Source organism: Capra hircus, chromosome 15 (genome assembly GCF_001704415.2).
Source record: "Capra hircus breed San Clemente chromosome 15, ASM170441v1, whole genome shotgun sequence".
NCBI lineage: Eukaryota > Metazoa > Chordata > Mammalia > Artiodactyla > Bovidae > Capra > Capra hircus.
In genome coordinates, this window is record NC_030822.1 from 76,526,966 (window position 1) to 76,547,454 (window position 20,489).

A 20,489-nucleotide genomic window follows, 5' to 3' on the forward strand; every position below is an offset into this window, starting at 1 on the left:
TGTGATGGATTCACTAACATGAAACAGAATGTATGAGAACCAAATCAATGTCTGCAAACAGTGGATACGTAATTTCACTGAAGAGTAGTCCAATGAATACAGTGATAGCAAACAACATTATTTATTATTGAGAAAATATAAATAGGATACAGTGTAATAGATATGAAAATTAGACTTCCCTTCCATATTCAGAAAATGGATACAATCACATTTAATTTTGCTTCAACTGTATCTACAGTTAAGCCATCTATTGCTTCTGTTGACTCTAGTAACTCTACGAGCATGGAAATCAAATGCATAATATCTTGGTCCACTGAAGAAAAGGAAGAAGGCTATATAAAAAAAAGATACAATGTATTGAATTAGCTTGTAAAAGATCTTGGATATTTTCAATTAAAAAACCCCATTCCAGTCTTATTATAACTATCAAATGCAAATGAGCTATTTAAAAAAATTAAACAAATTTATTAAGTTTATTTTCTACTTACAATTCTCCTGGAAAACTGCATCAACTCTACTTTCTATTCCTGGAAAGAAACTTGCTATGCTTTGGGGATAACCTGGTTCCATAGATTGACTTTGGTCATCATAGCTAATGAGAAAAAAAAATCATCCCATATTTTAAGACCAATATAATATACAATGATAACAATTTTCTTTAAATTGTATGTACTTTAAAAAGTGCCTTCACACATATCTTCTCATTAGTTCTTCACAATATCCTATTTATTGGAACTAATGATGATTAATTTCTCTACCTAAGGGTACATACCTATTTATAAAATATACTGGTATCACTAATACTAAGACAGATTTCTGATTGCTGGTGCAGTGTTATTTTCAAAAAGGAGAGCTTATGTTTCTAAGGCTTTTACTTAATTGATTCATCATCTCTATCTGATAAATATAAATAATAATTTCAACTTGGGAATCAAGTTCTGTATAACATTTGCTTGAGTGTAGTAGAATTTAACTCTTAGAATTTCATGAATAAATGAGACTTAGCCTAATTCTTTCTTTGCATCTCACTTTAGTGCTCTATTCAATTTAGCTCTTTTTCAGGATATAGAGTGCTCAATACCATTGTGCAGGCATCTTAACTTTATGAAAATTTCAAAAGCCATAGCAACATCAATCATCCTGTGAAAAAGAATGCTTATCAGAGACCATCTAGTTATGTTAAACCTTCAGATACCTGATCATCGATGGTTTCAAGACAGGGTGAAAAACATAGATTTCAATCTCTAATGGAAAAAAAATCTTACCTCCAGAACTGGTCGTTTACAAAGAAGTACGTTTTTCTCCTGTAGGAAACAGCTGCATCAATTGCTTGGACACTGCTTGGGAAGCCATAGCTTGATATATGCTTGGGGTAACCTTGCAGAGTATCATAGCCACTCAGAGCCCAGTACTGGGTGCCTGTCAATGATTCAGATTTATGTCAGGTAAAGTTTTTCCATTCCTACAAAATGTATATCACTTCTTAACCTTTGCATAAATTCTCCATAGGAATAAAAATGGAAAAAATAGTCTTGAAAAGAAAAAGGTGGTCAAGTTAAGATCATTGGGCTATGATAGCCCTCATGGTTCCCCAGCACCTGTAAAATATTCCCAACTTCTTAGCCTGGCATTCAGGGCCCCACACTTGAATGTCTTATCTCATGTGACTTCTATACAGAGATTTAACTAGAACCTTGGGGGAATCTTAGAGAATTATGCCTGGGATGAGGGTGGAAGAACGCTAAAGGTGGTCTAATGAAGTATTCTTATTTTGTAAATGAGGAGATTAATGCCTGAAGAGGGAACAACCTGCTCAAGTTCACACAGCAGTTAGTGGCGGACAGGGGACCCAACCCAGGTCTCTCGACAAAAATGCAGCCAGCATTAACACTCTCTCCTTGACTCACCTCTTTGAACCTGGAAAAGAGCACAAAGGAGTCCTGCCCTTCCCTCCACCAGGAACTAAAAGAAGAGGAAAACCTCAAGCAGTTACCTTTGAATATGAAAATTAGGTCCCTGTCAAAATCCTCATAAGCAGCCTGTATGCCATTTGGCAGGGACGGCCAGTAGAGAGAAATGAAATTGAGTTCCACCATTGGTAGCTGAGGGTGTCTCCTCCAGACGTACCTAGTGGAACACAAGGAGAGAGGCACGCGTGACAGTCTACGAAGGCGGTTTCTGCGAGTCGGGGGCTGGCACCGGCCCTGTAAGCCTGCTGAGAGGATGTGTCACCCAATGAAGGGGATGCTGGCAGCTCAGTGACCAGCATATGCCCGGTCCTTTGTGGTGACCCCATCCATCTGGTGAGAACTCTGCTGGTGTCAGAGGAGCTGACCGGAGGGGCCTTACCCGATTACGTTTTATACTACCTCTATTCTCACACACCGACGAGTCTTATTTTGTTAGGCTTTCATTACTGGTGCTAGGATATGATGAGGATATTTAGAATACAAGCACACTCAGCCTGTGGGTACACAGTCACAAAATAGCCAATGGAAAATGGAAAACTTCAGTCAGATGAGTTTCCCCGCATCTTATGAAGTGACCGGTTCCATTCACCTGACTGAATTTGGGTAGGACCAAATACTATTTTGGTCTTGGGGAAACCCAGCCACAGAGTTTCTAACAGCTAGAGCCCATGTTTGTTTACATCTTCAGAAACATCTGAATATTTACAAATGTTTTAACTATTTTTTCTTTTCTGGGTTGTTTTGAGTTACCCAGAAAGCACTATCAATTCCGATGATATTCACATGCATAGATTTCAAAGGAAAAGTTGAGTAATATGTAATATGTGACTTAATTAGAACAGTTTTAAGTTAGGCAGTAAAAGAAGTCAAAAAAAGGAATATTTCATTCTCATACTTGTCTTTGAAGAAAAGTATTTCTCCACGGAGCGTGGTGACAGCATCAAATGTCAGTCTGGGGTCACAGGCGGTGGGGGTGGTTGGTCCAGTAGGTTGGACAGGGTTGCTTGAGGGTCCTGAAATTTAGAAAAGACTTTCTATAAACATAAGCCCAGGGTGTACACTCAATACATCTCAGGTCAGTGAAGGGTCTTCATATGAAAAGAAATGCTACCTGACCATCCTACAAGGTGTTAAAGTAATCACACATTGCTGCTGCTGCTGCTGCTAAGTTGCTTCAGTCGTGTCCAACTCTAGACGGCAGCCCACCAGGCTCTTCCGTCCCTGGGATCCTCCAGGCAAGAATACTGGAGTGGGTTGCCATTTCCTTCTCCAATCACACATTAGGCTCTCTTAAAAGTCTTTTTATATAATCAAAAAATTAAACAGGTCTTCCTTGATGACTCAGTTGGTAAAGAGTCCGCCTGCCAATGCAGGAGACATGGGTCTGATCCCTGATCTGGGAAGGTCTCTCATGCCATGGAGCAGCTAAGCCCATCTGCCACACTCTAGAGTCCGGGAACCGCCGCTAGAGAGCCCATGGACCGTGACCACTGCAGCCTGAGGGCCCTGGAGATCGTGCCCCGCGACAGGAGAAGCCACTGCCGTGAGAAGTCCGTGGACTGCAGCGAAGAGAGGCTGCCTCTCGCCGCAACTGGAGAAAACCTGGGCAGCAACGGAGACCCAGCACACCCGAAGAATTAGATAAAAAAATAAACAAAAGAGTAGTTGTGACTTTAGGGACAGTTCCAGGTTAAGTTGTGAAGCAAAGAAATGTGGATTCTTTCCCTTCCCCTCTGCCAGTTTAAAATCAGAATCCCATGTTTCTTTCCCTTCTTGGTTCCTCTTTCTGAATGTTTAGTCACTCAGTATTTACTTTCTCGTTTCCCACAAAAAAATCCACCTTCAAGAAGCTGTTATCTATCAGTCTTCTGCCAAACAGCATAAATCTAAGTTCAATTTTAGAAATATTTTTCCTATGAATATTTAAATTGTAATGTATTTTCTCATTTCAGAACAAAAGGTTGCAAGCAGTTACAATATGGGTGATTGAGGAAAGGAGGTGTTTTCAGAGGAAAAGGAATTGGGAAGTAGGGGCAGTTAGACTAGGTCTCATTGTTCCTGAAAATTCTACTGTCATGAAAAAAAATCATAGTTGTGGAACGCTAGCCTGCTTGCTTTTGATACAGCTGTCTTACCAGAAAGGGAGAATGCTTTACCCATTGTGACTCCACAACACTCCTGTCCCATCAAAACTTTTAATTCTTTTTTTTTTTTAGAGATAGAGTTGCAAACCTTTCTCTGGCTTCTTGTTCCTACAGCTATTAGGGGGTAGGAGGGCAAGAGGAAGGAGAGATGGAATGATCCAGACCACACTTCAGATCAGTTCAGTTCAGTTCAGTCATTTAGTCATGTTTGACTCTTTGAGACTCAATGAATCGCGGCATGCCAGGTCTCCCTGTCCATCACCAACTCCTGGAGTTCAATCAGACTCACATCCATCGAGTCAGTGATGCCATCCAGCCATCTCATCCTCTGTCGTCCCCTTCTCCTCCTGCCCCCAATCCCTCCCACCATCAGAGTCTTTTCCAATGAGTCAGCTCTTCACATGAGGTGGCCAAAGTACTGGAGTTTCAGCTTTAGCATCATTCCTTCCAAAGAAATCCCAGGGCTGATCTTCAGAATGGACTGGTTGGATCTCCTTGCAGTCCGAGGGACTCTCAAGAGTCTTCTCCAACACCACAGTTCAAAAGCATCAATTCTTCAGCACTCAGCTTTCTTCAGAGTCCAACACTCACATCCATACATGACCACTGGAAAAACCATAGCCTTGACTAGACGGACCTTTGTTGGCAAAGTAATGTCTCTGCTTTTGAATATGCTGTCTAGGTTGGTCATAACTTTTCTTCCAAGGAGTAAGCGTCTTTTAATTTCATGGCTGCAATCACCATCTGCAGTGATGTTGGAGCCCAGAAAAATAAAGTCTGACACTGTTTCCACTGTTTCCCCATCTATTTGCCATGAAGTGGTGGGACGAGACGCCATGATCTTCGTTTTCTGAATGTTGAGCTTTAAGCCAACTTTTTCACTCCCCTCTTTCACTTTCATCAACAGACTTTTTAGTTTCTCTTCACTTTCTGCCATAAGGGTAGTGTCATCTGCATATCTGAGGTTATTGATATTTCTCCCAGTAATCTTGATTCCAGCTTGTGCTTCCTCCAGCTCAGCATTTCTCATGATGTACTCTGCATATAATTTAAATAAGCAGGGTGACAATATACAGCCTTGACATACTCCTTTTCCTATTTGGAACCAGTCTGTTGTTCCATGTCCCATTCTAACTGTTGCTTCCTGACCTGCATATAGGTTTCTCAAGAGGCAGGTCAGGTGGTCTGGTATTCCCATCTCTTTCAGAATTTTCCGCAGTTTCTTGTGATCCACAAATCAAAGGCTTTGGCATAGTCAATAAAGCAGAAATAGATGTTTTTCTGGAACTCTCTTGCGTTTTTGATGATCCAACAGATGTTGGCAATTTGATCTCTGGTTCCTCTGCCTTTTCTAAAACCAGCCTGAACATCTGGAATTTCACAGTTCACATATTGCTGAAGCCTGGCTGGGAGAATTTTGAGCATTACTTTATTAGCATGTGAGATGAGTGCAATTGTGCAGTAGTTTGAGCATTCTTTACCATTGCCTTTCTTTGTGATTGGAAAGAAAACTGACCTTTTCCAGTCCTGTGGCCACTGCTGAGTTTTCCAAATTTGTTGGCATATTGAGTGCAGCACTTTCACAGCATCATCTTTCAGGATTTGAAATAGCTCAACTGGAGTTCCATCACCTCCACTAGCTTTGTTTGTAGTGATGCTTTCAAAGGCCCACTTGACTTCACATTCCAGGATGTCTGGCTCTAGGTGAGTGATCACACCATCGTGATTATCTGGGTCATGAAGGTCTTTTTTGTACAGTTCTTCCGTGTATTCTTTCCACCTCTTCTTAATATCTTCTGCTTCTGTTAGGTCCATACCATTTCTGTCCTTTCTTGAGCCCATCTTTGCATGAAATGTTCCCTTGGTATCTCTAATTTTCTTGAAGAGATCTCTAGTCTTTCCCATTCTGTTGTTTTCCTCTATTTCTTTGCATTGATTGCTGAGGAAGGCTTTCTTATCTCTTCTTGCTATTCTTTGGAACTCTGCATTCAGATGCTTATATCTTTCCTTTTCTCCTTTGCTTTTCGCTTTTCTTCTTTTCACAGCTATTTATAAGGCCTCCACAGACAGCCATTTTGCTTTTTTGCATTTCTTTTCCATGGGAATGGTCTTGATCCCTGTCTCCTGTACAATGTCACGAACCTTCGTCCATAGTTCATCAGGCACTCTATCTATCAGATCTAGGCCCTTAAATCTATTTCTCACTTCCACTGTATAATCATAAGGGATTTGATTTAGGTCATACCTGAATGGTCTAGCAATTTTCCCTACTTTCTTCAATTTAAATCTGAATTTGGCAATAAGGAGTTCATGATCTGAGCCACAGTCAGCTCCCAGTCTTGTTTTTGTTGACTGTATAGAGCTTCTCCATCTTTGGCTGCAAAGAATATTATCAATCTGATTTTGGTGTTGCCCATCTGGTGATGTCCATGTGTAGAGTCTTCTCTTGTGTTGTTGGAAGAGGGTGTTTGCTATGACCAGTGCATTTTCTTGGCAAAACTCTATTAAGTCTTGCCCTGCCTTATTCCGTATTCCAAGGCCAAATTTGCCTGTTACTCCAGGTGTTTCTTGACTTCCTACTTTTGCATTCCAGTCCCCTATAATGAAAAGGACATCTTTTTCGGGTGTTAGTTTTAAAGGTCTTGTAGTTCTTCATAGAACCATTCAACTCAGCTTCTTAAGCATTACTGGTTGGGGCATAGACTTGGATTACCATGATATTGAATGGTTTGCCTTGCAAATGAACAGAGATCATTCTGTCTTTTTTGAGATTGCATCCAAGTACTGCATTTTAGACTCTTTTGTTGACCGTGATGGCTACTCCATTTCTTCTAAGGGATTCCTGCCTGCAGTAGTAGATGTAATGGTCATCTGAGTTAAATTCACCCATTCCAGTCCATTTTAGTTTGTTGATTCCTAGAATGGTGATGTTCACTCTTGCCATCTCCTGTTTGACCACTTCCAATTTGCCTTGATTCATGGACCTGACATTCCAGGTTCCTATGCAATATTGCTCTTAACAGCATTGGACCTTGCTTCTATCACCAGTCACATCCACAGCTGGGTACTGTTTCTACTTTGGCTCCGTCCCTTCATTCTTTCTGGAGTTATTTCTCCACTGATCTCCAGTAGCATATTGGGCACCTCCTGACCTGGGGTGTTCCTCTTTCAGTATCTTATCATTTTGCCTTTTCATACTGTTCATGATGTTCTCAAAGCAAGAATACTGAAGTGGTTTGCCATTCCCTTCTCCAGCGGACCACATTCTGTCAGACCTCTCCACCATGACCCCACATCCAAGGAGCAGTGGCTGCGTGGGTGCAGGAGGGCCTAGGGGAGCTATTCCACGTTCAAGGTCAGGAGGGGCAGCAGTGAGGAGATATCCGTCGTCCCAGGTAAGGAGCAGCAGCTGCGCTTTGCTGGAGCAGCCGTGAAGAGATACCCCATGTCCAGGTAAGAGAAACCCAAGTAAGACGGTAGTGTTGCAAGAGGGCATTAGAGGGTAGACACACTGAAATGATAATCACAGAAAACTAGTCAATCTAATCACACTAGGACCACACCCTTGTCTAATTCAATGAAACTAAGCCATGCCCTTGGGGCCACCCAAGATGAGCGGATCATGGTGGAGAGATCTGACAGACCACACATAGACAGAGCCAAAGGCCTCTATATTCCTCCCTGGAAAGTGTCAGTCTCAGCTTTAAAAAAACATTTATATCTCTTCATACTCCATCCTACTTCTTTCTGTCACAGACAACAATCTTGACATGTTCAACATGTGTATATATGTAAATATATGTTTGTTAGCATGTTTCTTGAAAATGCTTTGCTTTGTCTGTATGCATTCTTAATTTTTGTGGCTTCAACATATTGCATAATTTGTACACTGTGTAATATGTATCATTCTGTTTCTTATCCAGGAATCACAATGTTTTAAAGACTCATCTGTGTGTGTGTGTTAGTTGCTTAGTTGTGTCCGACTCTTTGCAACCCCATAGACTGTAGCTCACCAGGCCCCTCTGTCCATGCGATTCTCCAGGCAAGAACACTGGAGTGGGTTGCCATTTCCTTCTCCAAAAGGAACTATAGAAAGAAAGTGAAGTCGCTCAGTCATTTCCGACTCTTTGCAACCCCATGGACTGTAGCCTACCAGGCTCCTCCAACCATGGAACTCTCCAGGCAAGAGTACTAGTGTGGGTCGCCATTTCCTTCTCAGAAAGACTCATCTGTGTCCACCTGATTCAGAGTTTTTCAGGGCTGCACATTACTGTATGGCCTGCACCCACCACATTTTCCCTGTGTATTCTCCTGACGGCCTCCCAGGTACCCTCCAACATCCATCATCACAGCAGACTGCAGTGAGCATCCCTGACGTGCCCAGGTGTCACCACATACTTCAGACGACCTTACCGTAGATGGCCTGAATGCCATTGATGTCATCTTGATGCAGTGAGTAGCTGCTGGGGTCCCTGAAAGTGTAGATGGGATACATCAAGGCCCCAGGATCAGAGGAGTGAGCCAGCCCCAAGGAATGGCCGAATTCATGGGCAGCAACAGAAAACAAGTTGTAATCTGAAATGCAAGCATGTGCGGTGAATGGGTTGAAGTGGATTGAAGGGTAGTGGGAATAGGATCTCGAGGAATGCAGCTTCCAGGCCCAAACTGCCTGACTTCTCCCTTTCCTTTTCATTATCTGATGAAATAGAGGCTGGAAGGAAACAAGGTAGGAGTCATAGGTTGCAATTAGAAGTAATGATCACCTCATCAGGTCTTAGAACCAAGAGGACCGCCTTTCTTCCAGTTCTCATAATTCACAGACCTGAGGTTTAGGGAAATGATGGCGAGGCCATCACAGATCTCAAGACTCTCAGAGGCCCTAACCCACACCTGCTCCTCGCCAGCCTCCCAGACCCACAGCACCATGAGCAGAGTCGCAGTGAAGAGGCGCATAGAAAAGAAGCCGGTCAGCCTGAGAGACAGGCCTCCTGTGTGGGGTTGACTCCCTTTGGCTTCCTGACCACCCAGAGCCTAGTGCCGGCTCTTCCTTGATTCTGAGCTCTCTAGGAAGCATCAGGAATTTTCCACCAGAAAGAGACAAACCGTGCCACGTATTGGTCCCTACTCTTGTCTTTTGACTTCCATGAGTCCGGTGCCTTTCGTAACTAGGAACTGGAAAACTTTCAAGGCTTGCACTTCCTGTCAAACAAAGCCCAAGCTCCTTTGCCAAGTCCAAGACTACTGCGTTTGGCTCCGGCAGATGTCTGAGGACTGGATTTCTGATGTGAACCCTTCCCTCCAGCTGGTCTACGTGCCATCTCACAAACACATGGTGCATTTTCTAACACTGCCTACTTAAAAAAATAATCATAGTTGTAGAGCACTTTCTTATATACTAGTCATTGTAATAATATTTAATCAGTAACATTCTTATGAAATATTATTAGAAATACTTCTACAGGAAAGGAACTGAAGCCCAGAGATTTTGGACCCTTGTTATTCGTCTTGCAGCTAATAAGTGGTAGAGCTGGGGTTGAACCCGGTTATGATAGCAAGACCTGTGCTCTTTCCAGTGTTCAACACTTCCTGATGATAATTAGCCCGGAATATTCTACCCATGCTCTAAGACTTACTTTCTTGATCCTCACATCCTTCCACCTTGCATTCAAGAATGCTTAAAAAAAAATCTTTGCGTGCCTGAAATACTGGGCAAGGGGCTCTGGGGGATTTATCATGATGCATAGACTAGCCAGGGAGACACGTGCAGAAACTTGAATGTGCAGAATAATGAGGAGGGAAGTCAGAGAAGACAAAACAAAGGCTACTAGGATTCTGAGAAGAAGACAAAATGGGGTGTTTCCATACCAATTGGTATAGTATGGAAAAAGAGAGATTTTGAAAGGTGGGGCTTTGGGTGTGGGCAAGGGCATTTCAGGAAGAGGAAGCAACGTGAGCCAGTGTAGGACAGTTGGAAAGCAGATGCTGTCATCTGGGAACAGTGAATTGCAGTGTGGCTGCTCTGTGTGAAATGCAAAGACAAGCCATGAAAGATGATGTTGGACGATCCCCAAGAGCTGTCAGTGTCAAGTGCACATATCTGGCCTAGAAAATGTAAATACCAGGCTTTCCAAATGTGGATGTGAGCTTTCCAAGAACAAAACTCCTTGCAGTGTTGGGGAGAGTCAGAGGGACAGAGACCAGAGGTGAACAGTCCAGGTGGGACTCTGGATCAGGTGAGCAGTAGTGACCATCTAACCTGGTGGGATGGGCAACAAGAATCTGAGGTCATGGGGAGAGTTTATTATCTTTGTGAACACACAGCTTCAAGCCCAGGGATTTAGGTATAATAAATACTTAGATCACTGATGTTGAGGAAATGGTGGGAGGAACAGGTCCCAAGCGAAGATAAAATGTTCCTTTCTTATTATTTTTAAAAAAAGTGTCCCATGGCCTCTTGTTACCCTATAACCTTTTAAAGCACCACTCAGTTCTCTTCAGGTGATCTTATTCTTACCCTGAGTCTTCTCCTGAAAGGGGTAGTTTGCTATATGGGAACACATCTTTGAAAAAATAGCTCTATGAAGATGAAATGACTAGATAAAGAAGAATATCTAGATGGCTGCTGTTTCCTAAGTAGGTCAGTTTTCTAAATAAACCTAATTATTTCTGAATGTCACAAAGTAGAAATCTTTTCAAGCATCATAAAATTTCACAATATTAAAATAAAGATATGTGCTAAATCAGTGGTAAGCAGACTTTTTCTATGAGAGTCCAGATAGCAAATATTTTAGATTTTGTGAGCCATAAGCTCTGATACTGTGGTATATAAAACTTCATTATTTGTATAAAAATAGGAACAGGAAGGACTTAGCCATGATTTGTTGTTTTGATTCCTGCCTTAGGAAACAAGGTCAGGATTTAGCTTTTAAAATTTTTTCTAAACCTAAATTAACTTATCTTGAGGTAATAAGAATAGTGTGTGTGTGTGTGTGTGTGTGTGTGTGTGTGTGTGTGTATGCATGTAGGCGTGCAGATTCTAATATGGGAAGCCAAGTGAGAAGCTGCACGTGGACATAACCTTGGCTGACTTACTTTCAGAGGTTTTGGTCCACGTTTCTTCTGCATCAAAATGAACATCTCCTCCAATACCTGGGCCCGGTTGAAAGGCATGAGCGAGAATTCCATTGGGTCCATCAAACGGGGAATTGTCCCCATGATCTGAAATAAAACAATTTGTAGTAGGTATTAGCCAAGTTTCAATTTAGCCAGAGAAAGCAAAATCGACCCTGACTTCTTTGAGCCCACCTTTTCGGGCAAAAGAAATCTGGATGTCTGCTTCTTTGTCCGAGGTCCTGTTGAAGGTCAAGGGTGACACGTCACTCCAGACTTTAAAGGCTTCCTCAATAAGTGCTTCCACGTCTGTCTTTGTCAAGTTTGGGGTATAGTTCACAATCCTTCAAAATGAGAAGGCACATTAGTCTTTAGAACAGCAAATCTCCCTCGGGAGATTAAATTGCTCTAGTTTGGAGTTTGTTGCACTTGTGACATGCTACCACTGAACAGTGTGTAAGGAGGGGGTGAAGGACTTAGGGTTGAAGACAGACCTGGGTTCTGGACAAGTTACTACATGTCTTTAAAATCCATTTCCTTATTCATAAAATGAGGATGGTAAAATAGTACCCCTCTCATACAGTTTTTGTGAGAGTAAATATATATAAAGCATTTAGTTCACTACGATTGACAAGAACCCATAGGATCTTCGCCACTTTATCCTCTCACTCATTCACTAGAATCTAAACTGTGTAAGAACAGGGATATTTACTTGTCTCTAGTGGATTCCAAATTCTGTATCAGTATCTAACACAGTAAGAGTTCAGTGAACACTGGCTCAGTGAATAAACTCTGAAACTCGAGAAATATCACCTGTAGGTCAGCTTAGTGTTTTCCCACTTGGGGTTTCCTGGGGTTCTCATAAAGCTGCCTGAGTCAGGCACTCCACAGCGAGGCTTTCTCATCATCTCCAGGGTTTCTTCATTTGGCTTCCCTGTCACGTTCAGCCCGAAGAATTGCTGCATTCTTTTAAGTGTCTCAACAATCACATTAGTTTTGCTCTTTCTTTCAGACTTATATTTGTACCTTGGTAATTGGTAGAACTTCTCTAGGTAATTCTGGAAAAAGACAAACATATAAGGGATTTGCTGTGAAACTGCCTTCACTTCTCTGGGGTTTTGCATTCCTTTTTAAGGTATTGCAGAGGTCAAACCAGGGCTAATAACCTGATTGCCACAAAGATAAAAGCACAAATTTGCTGGTTGATTTTGAGAGCAAAGCGCCTACTGGAAAGAACAGTTCATCCCTTCAGTGCTACAGTTACTATTATTCATAAACACTGGTATTTCATGAGGGGTAAGATAGACATCTCAAGCAAAATGCTAGTATACAGTTAGGAGACTGCCTTCTTATTTTTATTAAAAAGCAAATGAAACAAAACAGCAGAAGCATTTATTGACTTCTTGAAGTATTAGTTGCAGCAACGCAGATTCTCTTTTTTTATCCTCTTTTCACTATTGTAGAGGAGGGTTAATCATTCACACAGACGTGAAGATGCAAAAAAATAAGGAGCTTGCAAAGATGATAATCAGGTCCCAATTCACCACATTGCTTCCCAAATGAGAACTGAGAATTTTAAGAGAAGAATGCCAAACATGTTTTGGAGTAACAGCAGCATCACTCTCGTTAGCCTTTTATCCACCACAGTAGCTCTTCAAGAGGGGCCAGAAACTCATTAAGTAAAGGTTCTGAAGGTTGTTAATGAGCCAATTATGAGACTTCTTTCTTTCACCTTAAGCATCCTTAAGTGGCACTTTGCAAGTGACACAGGACACAGCAATTTTGTGTTCACACAGATCAGATAGCTTTGGGCTCAAAACTTAGTTCTGCCATGGATTAATTGTGTGTCCTGAACACATCACTTATATGATTTAAGATTCACTTTTATCTCTAAAGTGGAATTAATAATCTGTCCTCACAGGGTTGCTGTAGGATGAAATGAGACAATATTTGAGAAATGCTGAGCAGGACACCCTGTGCAGAATAAGTACTTAATCACTTCTGGCTATCAGCCATCGGTTACTGTATCATGGTAAGAAGTATTTTTTTTTTTTAAGTCAAACAAAAAGAATCAACAAGAAAAGAATGCTTTTCTAAAACTGTAATGCTAAGAAAACTGCACATGTCAAATTTCTGACAGCATTCCTTTGTGTTTCTTTAAAGACTTGGCCTTTCATACAGTTAAACAATGGAGAAAAAGCTATCAGTTTTTCTTTTTACAATGCTTCCAAGAGTTTATAAACAGCCCCATAGTCTGATTTTAGGCAATAAAACCACATGATGAACTGATTTCTGGTTTCTTAACAGTTTCCCATCTTCACACTCTCTTGTATGCCTGCGATATTTGGCTGCACAGACACGTTCATATAGAAAGCACCAATCATGTACTAACTGCACTGCAGACATTCTAGAAAGGAAGTCTTAGGTAAGTGAGAAAGAAACTCATTTTATAATTAAAACCATTCCTTCTAAAAGGTTTTCCCAGCTGGAGCAGCTTGGCAGCCATGTTTTCCGAGGGTTTGAAGAGTTCAGCGTGTTTGTGTGCCCGGCTTTCAGAGAGCCCCGTTTGGAACTCTCCTAATCATTGAAACAAGATGTTCAGCCTCTAGCAAATCATTTACATAATTCCTTCAGGCGGTTTCAACTAAAAAGAGAAGATGACCCAAACAATTTTCTCATCACCAGCAAATCAACCACCCACCTAAATGATAGCTGAGGTACCTGAACAATGTTTCTATTTTTCTCTTCTAGGGATGCAAAAGATACTGGAAAGGCCCTGGAAAGCTGCACGTGGAGTAAGAGCAGAAGTGGGAGCATCTTCAGGCTGAACATGGCCTTGTCTTCAAAGACTGCCTCTCCCAGCCTGCCTTCTGCCCCTTCCCCTGACGGTTACCCTGAAGATCACAGCATCACAGGTCTCTCACCGCTTTATTTGGTCCCTTATAAAGCTGTGTCTTAAACAATTGCCCCATCAGGAATGTGAAGCAATGCAGCCTAATTACACTCTGACAGTTCTGCAATGTTATAATGTGATCGAGTGCCCTCAAATGGGGGAGCCTTTCAATGGAAAAAAAGTACAATTTGCTACTCTGCTTTTGGGGCTTTTACATATTTACTTTTGCGAAATTGTCAAGGAAAAGGAATAGGAGACTAATTCTGAAGTTAATAAACAGCATTTCTGGATATGTCAGAGGCTGAGGCTGTGTTAACTTAAACAGTAGAATATTGTTTGATTAGTGGTAGGTGTCTAGGGACTAAGGAGTCTAACTGGAGAATCTCTGCACTTACCCCCGTCCCCCTCCTCCCATTGTGGTAGGTCAGGAGCATGTGTGCTTGTGTGTGCTGTGACAAAGTTGGATGCATTTGGGAGTCCTAGAGTAGTTTCTGGAAGATGTGGTTTTGGCATCAATGCAATAGAAAACCCCAGTCCACAAGCTGGATTTTCCTTGGAAAGACATAGAAAACAATTCTGATGGTAATGCTAATAATGATTGTTTGCTAAATATTTTTTACATCCCAGACTTACGTGCTATATGTATATGAACTTGGCCCATGCTCACAAGGCCTTGGAGGGTGGATGCTACTGTTACCTGAGCTTTGTAGATAAAATCAAATCCAGAGACGTGATATGGCTTATATAAGACACGTGCTAACATTGTGGAGGAGCCAGAATTCAATCGTAGGGCGTGTGTTTAGAGGCTGAACTGGCAGCTACGACTGACTCATCAGGACTTATTTTCTAGTCTCCCCTCCAGCACCTGGCTGGCCCAGATGGAGCTGTAGGTCCAGGCCTGCGGCAGCTGGGAAACCTTGGCTGTGTGGATGGAGAAGGCAGGGAGAAGGGGCACAGGATGCCTTGTGTACGCCCAAAGGACTCAGAGAGGACTCCCAGACAACGTGGTTCTGCAGCAGCTGTGCTGGGCAGGGGTCCTTGGGCCTGCTTTTCAAACCATGGCCCTCAGTCCCACTAATTCGGACTCTACGTGCATATCCGCTGCTACCACACAGGGGCTCTGAATAGATTCATTCACACATGTTTATATAACAGTTGCAGCTTCCCTGGTTGCTCAGCTGGTAAAGAATCCACCTGCAATGCAGGAGACCCCATTTTGATTCCTGGGTCAGGAAGATCCCCTGATGAAGAAGGGTTAGGCCAACCACTCCAGGATTCTTGGGCTTCCCTGATAGCTCAGATGGTAAAGAATCTGCCTGCAACGTGGGAGACCTGGGTTTGATTCCTCTTGGGAAGGTCCCCTGGAGGAGAGCATGACAACCCACCCCAGGATTCTTGCCTGGAGAATCCCATGGACAGAGGAGCCTGGTGGGCTACTGTCCATAGGGTCTCAAAGAGTTGGATACGACTGAGCAACTAAACACACACATATATACAGTTGACTCTTACCAAGGGGGTGGGTTGGGGTGCTGACCTTCTATGCAGCTGAAAATCTGCATGTAATTTATAGTCAGCCCTCTGTATACTCAGTTCCTCTGTATCTTCACTTCCGTGTCAGCAGATTCAACCAACGCTCAATCCTGTCATACTCTAGTATTTATTATTGAGGAAATCCAGTGGGGTGAACTGGGAGACTAGGATCAACATACATACACTCCCGTGTATCAAACAGATGCCTGGTGGGCACCTGCTGTCTGGTGCGGGAGCTGAGCTCAGTGCTAAGTGATGACCTATAGGAGTGAGCGTGGGGGGGTGGGCTGGGAGGGAGATCCCAGAGGGAGGGAATACGTGTGCACATACAGCTGATTCATCTCACTGTGCAGCAGAAACTAACACACCATGGGAAAATGATTATATCCCAATAAATATAATGAGGGATAAAGAAGAAAACAGTGCAAGTGTGAGTGGGCCTACAGTTTAAACCTATGTTGGTCAAGGGTCAACTGTGTTCTGTAAAGGCAGGCTGTTCTTGTGCTTAAATGTATATGTCAACACGCACAGCATGTGTTAATGTGTTAATAATATCTCTATTTGAGAGGCTTTGGTAAGCGCTTCAGTTCCCTCCTGAAGTCTTTTAACAGCTTTTAAAACAAGCTGAAGAAACATGGCTTGGGTTAGAACCCATCTAGAGAGCAGATGAATGTTTACAATGTAGATTCTTATATTCATTCAAGAAGTATTTCCTGACACTTCCTGTGTGCCAGGTGCTGTGCTGAGTACTAGGTTATTGGAGACAAGTTAACAGTGGTTCTGGTGAAATACTGTGGGAGTCTGGCTGAAAGTGCAGGGTGGGTAGAATCAGGGAAGGCTTCCTGAGGGAGGCAGAATTTGAGCTTGTCCTCAGAGGAAAGCAGAATGTGGATGTGCAGAGATGTGGGATCCGGTCCTTGTCCCCATGTTCTAACTTTTCCCAAGTGGTTCAAGCCGTTCTCCTCAACCTCCCTGGGTACACGACTTAGTCATGATGTGGCTTTCTGTGCATTAGGTCTTCAGTGAAAAAACCTTTTCTCCCTAAATGAGAACGCCCTGTGTTGAGTTATTGTGATTCACTGTCTTGTTTATAAGGTTTATCAATGTACTTTCTCCTGAACATAATGGGAAATGATTTACACAAGAATCCCAAACTTTAGTGAACTCGGTTCTCCAGTGTTTGTGTAAATGTTGTGTTGTATACCTAGGGCTGATTCACGTTGAGGTTTGACAGAAAATGACAAAATTCTGTAAAGCAATTATCCTTCAATAAAAAAAAAAATTTAAAAGAAAAAAAATATACACATAAAAGGAAAAAAAAAGAAACAGAATTTTGGACTTGGATCCCAGATGGTGGAGAAGGCCACACTTGTTGTCAGGGTCTCTGGCTTCCGCTTTGTGAATCCTTCCTCTGTGTGTGACTGACACTCACTTCCCTGGTGTCTGCGCCTCCCTTCCAGGACACAGAGTTCTCTCAGGCCCTCCCCTCTCTGAAAATCTGCTTCTGGGAAAAGACCAGCTATCAGTCATTTCCATTTTAGTGTGAACTTGGGGACCGTTTGCCTTTTAAGCCACTTTCTTACTATAAAAAAAAAAAAAAAGCTGACATTTTTTTAAATGAAGGTTTTGTTTCCTGTGGGTTTCAGAGCAAGTAAAGGAGATGGTGGACATTTAGTTTTGGACAGAGACAGTGAAAGGCAGCGAAGGGTCATCCTGTCTCCATCCTGCCACCCCCTATAGACAGCAACCTTGTCTCACCATCCAATGTGCTGCTCCACTGCAGAGATAGCAAGTCGTCATTTTATAGCTGTTTTGCTTTCTAGGCCCAAGAAGAAACTGATTGCATAGATACAGCTTGTTTTCCCTTGAGCTTTAAATAAAAGAAAAAAGGAAGAGAATGTGTCTGGCTAGCTGGGGTGTCACAGGTAGCTGGGAAAGCTACCTGGAGGTGTTCAGGGAGGCCTGAGTCCTCAAGGCTGAGTAGGAGTCTGCCAATGGGAAATGTGAGCCGGTAGAGGAAAGAGCTGAGTGCAGTTTACCCAGTGAAGCAGATGGATTTTTGAATAGTTTGTGAACAGGAAAAAAGTTTCCCTGCATCATGCATTTTTGAACTGTGATGATCAGCATGGATGTCTCTACCCTCTGACCAAATGAACAGATGATTGTTGGAATCATTGGTGGTGAAGGTAAAGAGCATCAGGCATGAAATCATACTAATACTAACTGGGTTCAATTTGTGCTTCTGCCACTTCTTACTTAGGTAACTTTTAGCAAATCATCTAAGATCTTCTGGGCCTCAACTTCCACATCTATGTAACTGGGACGTTAACTTCTCCCTCACATGGCTTCAGGGGGATTGGATGAGACAGTGCATTTGAAAGTCGCATGTAAACCCTCCCGTGCACTCTTCTCTGCATTGCAAATGTGATTAAATTATGTTTCTTCTGGTGCTCATTCTGTAAATTGAGTCAACAATGTTGAAAAGCTCCACATTTCCAGAAAGAGAAGTGCTTCAAGGTTAAGCCACTGAGTGATGAAGTAATTTCCATACAGCTTTCTTCAGCATCCAGAGCTCAGGGCAGTCAGGGTGTAACTTACACACCCTTCACACAGAGTATAGTGGTTAAGTTAGAGATCACACAAACCAGCTGTATTAAACACTGCAGGAAGCTGGCAGCCTTTACTATTAAGTGAGCAGAAAGTGTGCACTAAGTGTCTTCACTCTGTAGGAGTCAGTCTTAGATGCTGGCTGCATATTGCCTCCCTTAAGCTTCATCATAAACCAAGGAAGAAGGGGTTATTATCCTCATTTTAAAGGTAACTAAACTGAGGTCCAGAAATCTGATTCACACTTTCTTTTCCATTTATCTTACCTGGTAATCTCCCCTTTGTCCTCCCGGTGAGGAAAAATTCAAATTAAGACAATAATTCTCAGTCTCAGCTCTATATCAGAGTCTGTGTTAAAAACACAGATAAGTGGGGGACTTCCCTAGTGCTCCAGCAGTTAAGACTCCATGCTTCCACTGCAGCGGGTATGGGTTTGATCCTTCCTGCTTCCTGGTCACAAAATTAAAAGACGTTTGTTCTTTGTAAGGAAAACTATAACAAACCCAGCATAGTAAAAAGCAGAGACCTCACTTTGCTGACAAAGGTCCGTGTAGTTAAAGCTATGGTTTTTCCAGCAGTCATGTATGGATGTGACACCATAAAGAAGGGTGAGCACCGAAGAATCAATGCTTTCAAATTGTGGTGTTGGAGAAGACTCTTGAGAGTTCCTTGGACTGCAAGGAGATAAAACCAGTCAATCCTAAAGGAAATCAACCCTGAATATTCATTGGAAGGACTGATGCTGAAGGTGAAACTCTAATAATTTGGCCATCTCATGTGAAGAGCTGACTCATTGGAAAAGACCATGATGCTGGGAAAGATTGAGGGCAGGAGGAGAAGGGGATGACAGAGGATGAGATGGTTGGATGGCATCATTGACTCCATGGACGTGAGTTTGGGTGAACTCCAGGAGCTGGTGATGGACAGGGAGGCCTGGCGTGCTGCAGCCCAACAGTCCAACAGAGGTTAGATGGCATCACTGACTCTACAGACATGAATCTGAGCAGGCTCCAGGAGATGGTGAAGGACAGGGAAGCCTGCCATGCTGCAGTCTATGGGGTCGCAAAGTGAACACAACAGGCAGATGAGGCCGCTAAAGCCGGGCTGAGCAGCAGAGACGGCCCAGCCACACGAGAGGGTGGTTACTGTTGGCAACTAGGATCCAATCTCTGTCTTGTTTTTAACTTCAAACATTCCCATTTACCTCGCTGCCTCTGCCACCACTTCACATCCCCTCCCAACTTCAGAGTGTTGAGGATAAGACAAAATGGAGAAAAAAATGATCCAATGATACTCAATAACTGCACAAAACCATTTGACAGAGACCCATGTTGGACTTCCCTGATGGCTCAGCTGGTAAAGAATCCGCGGGCAGTGCAGGAGACCTGGGTTCGATCCCTGGGTTGGGATGATCCCCTGGAGAAGGGAAAGGCTACCCACTCCAGTATCCTGGCCTGGAGAATCCCAGGGCCTGTGTAGTCCATGGGGTCACGACTTTCCCTTTCGTGAGGACAGACGTGGCAGGAGACAAGCGATTGATCCAAGCGGCTCTTTTGCTGGAGGGGGGAAGCTGCTGACTGAGGTTTCTGGTTTTTGGCCCCACCGTGTGGCATGCAGGGTCTCAGCTCCCTGACCAGGGGTCAGCTGTAACCACCCACACTGGGAGCACAGTCTCCACCGCTCCACCACCGGTACAGTCCCTGCTGACTGAATTTGCCCAAATTCTCTTCCCTCCTCAAGGACTTCGGCTCTGTGATCGGGGTGTCTCGGTTTTTGTTACTCCTGAGCTGTGTGACTTCTACATCTTCTCCGCTCTCGGGGTCTGGCCTCTCGTCCCATCTTGCTACATCAAGAGACACGATGTCTTACCACAGGGAAGTCACCTCAATTTCTGTGCAAAAAAAAAAAAAAAAGCACGCTGATCTCACTCATCCCAGACTCCTGATAACGGCCTTTCCGCGTGTCCACGGATCTCTTGTTTCTACCCCAGAGTCGGTTCTCTTTACACCTTCTCCCCCCTCTTCCTGTTCCTGCTTTGACACCTTCCCCTCTGTCTGCAGACGCTTCCTGATGGAAACGAGGCAGAGCAAACCAGCTGCCTTCCCCCATCTCTCCCCCACGCAGACTCCGGGGCCCTGTCCTCCCCTCCCTGCCGGCCCCTGGAGTCGAGAGCGCCCCTGAAAGAACCGTCTCTCTCTTCAGGCCCTCACTCGGTCCTGTTCCCCCCGCCTTGGT

At 43.3% G+C, this 20,489-nt stretch overlaps 1 protein-coding gene across 1 annotated transcript; it reads right to left on the bottom strand.

Moving 5' to 3' along the window:
- Positions 223-14,056, bottom strand: MMP8 (matrix metallopeptidase 8). Its single transcript, XM_005689367.1, has 10 exons — positions 13,946-14,056; positions 12,038-12,282; positions 11,420-11,568; positions 11,207-11,332; positions 8,528-8,689; positions 2,866-2,983; positions 1,994-2,127; positions 1,266-1,419; positions 489-592; positions 223-332 (listed from the first exon to the last, which is right to left on the bottom strand). Exons 1-10 carry the CDS (start codon positions 14,054-14,056, stop codon positions 223-225), a joined length of 1,413 nt encoding a protein of 470 aa, XP_005689424.1.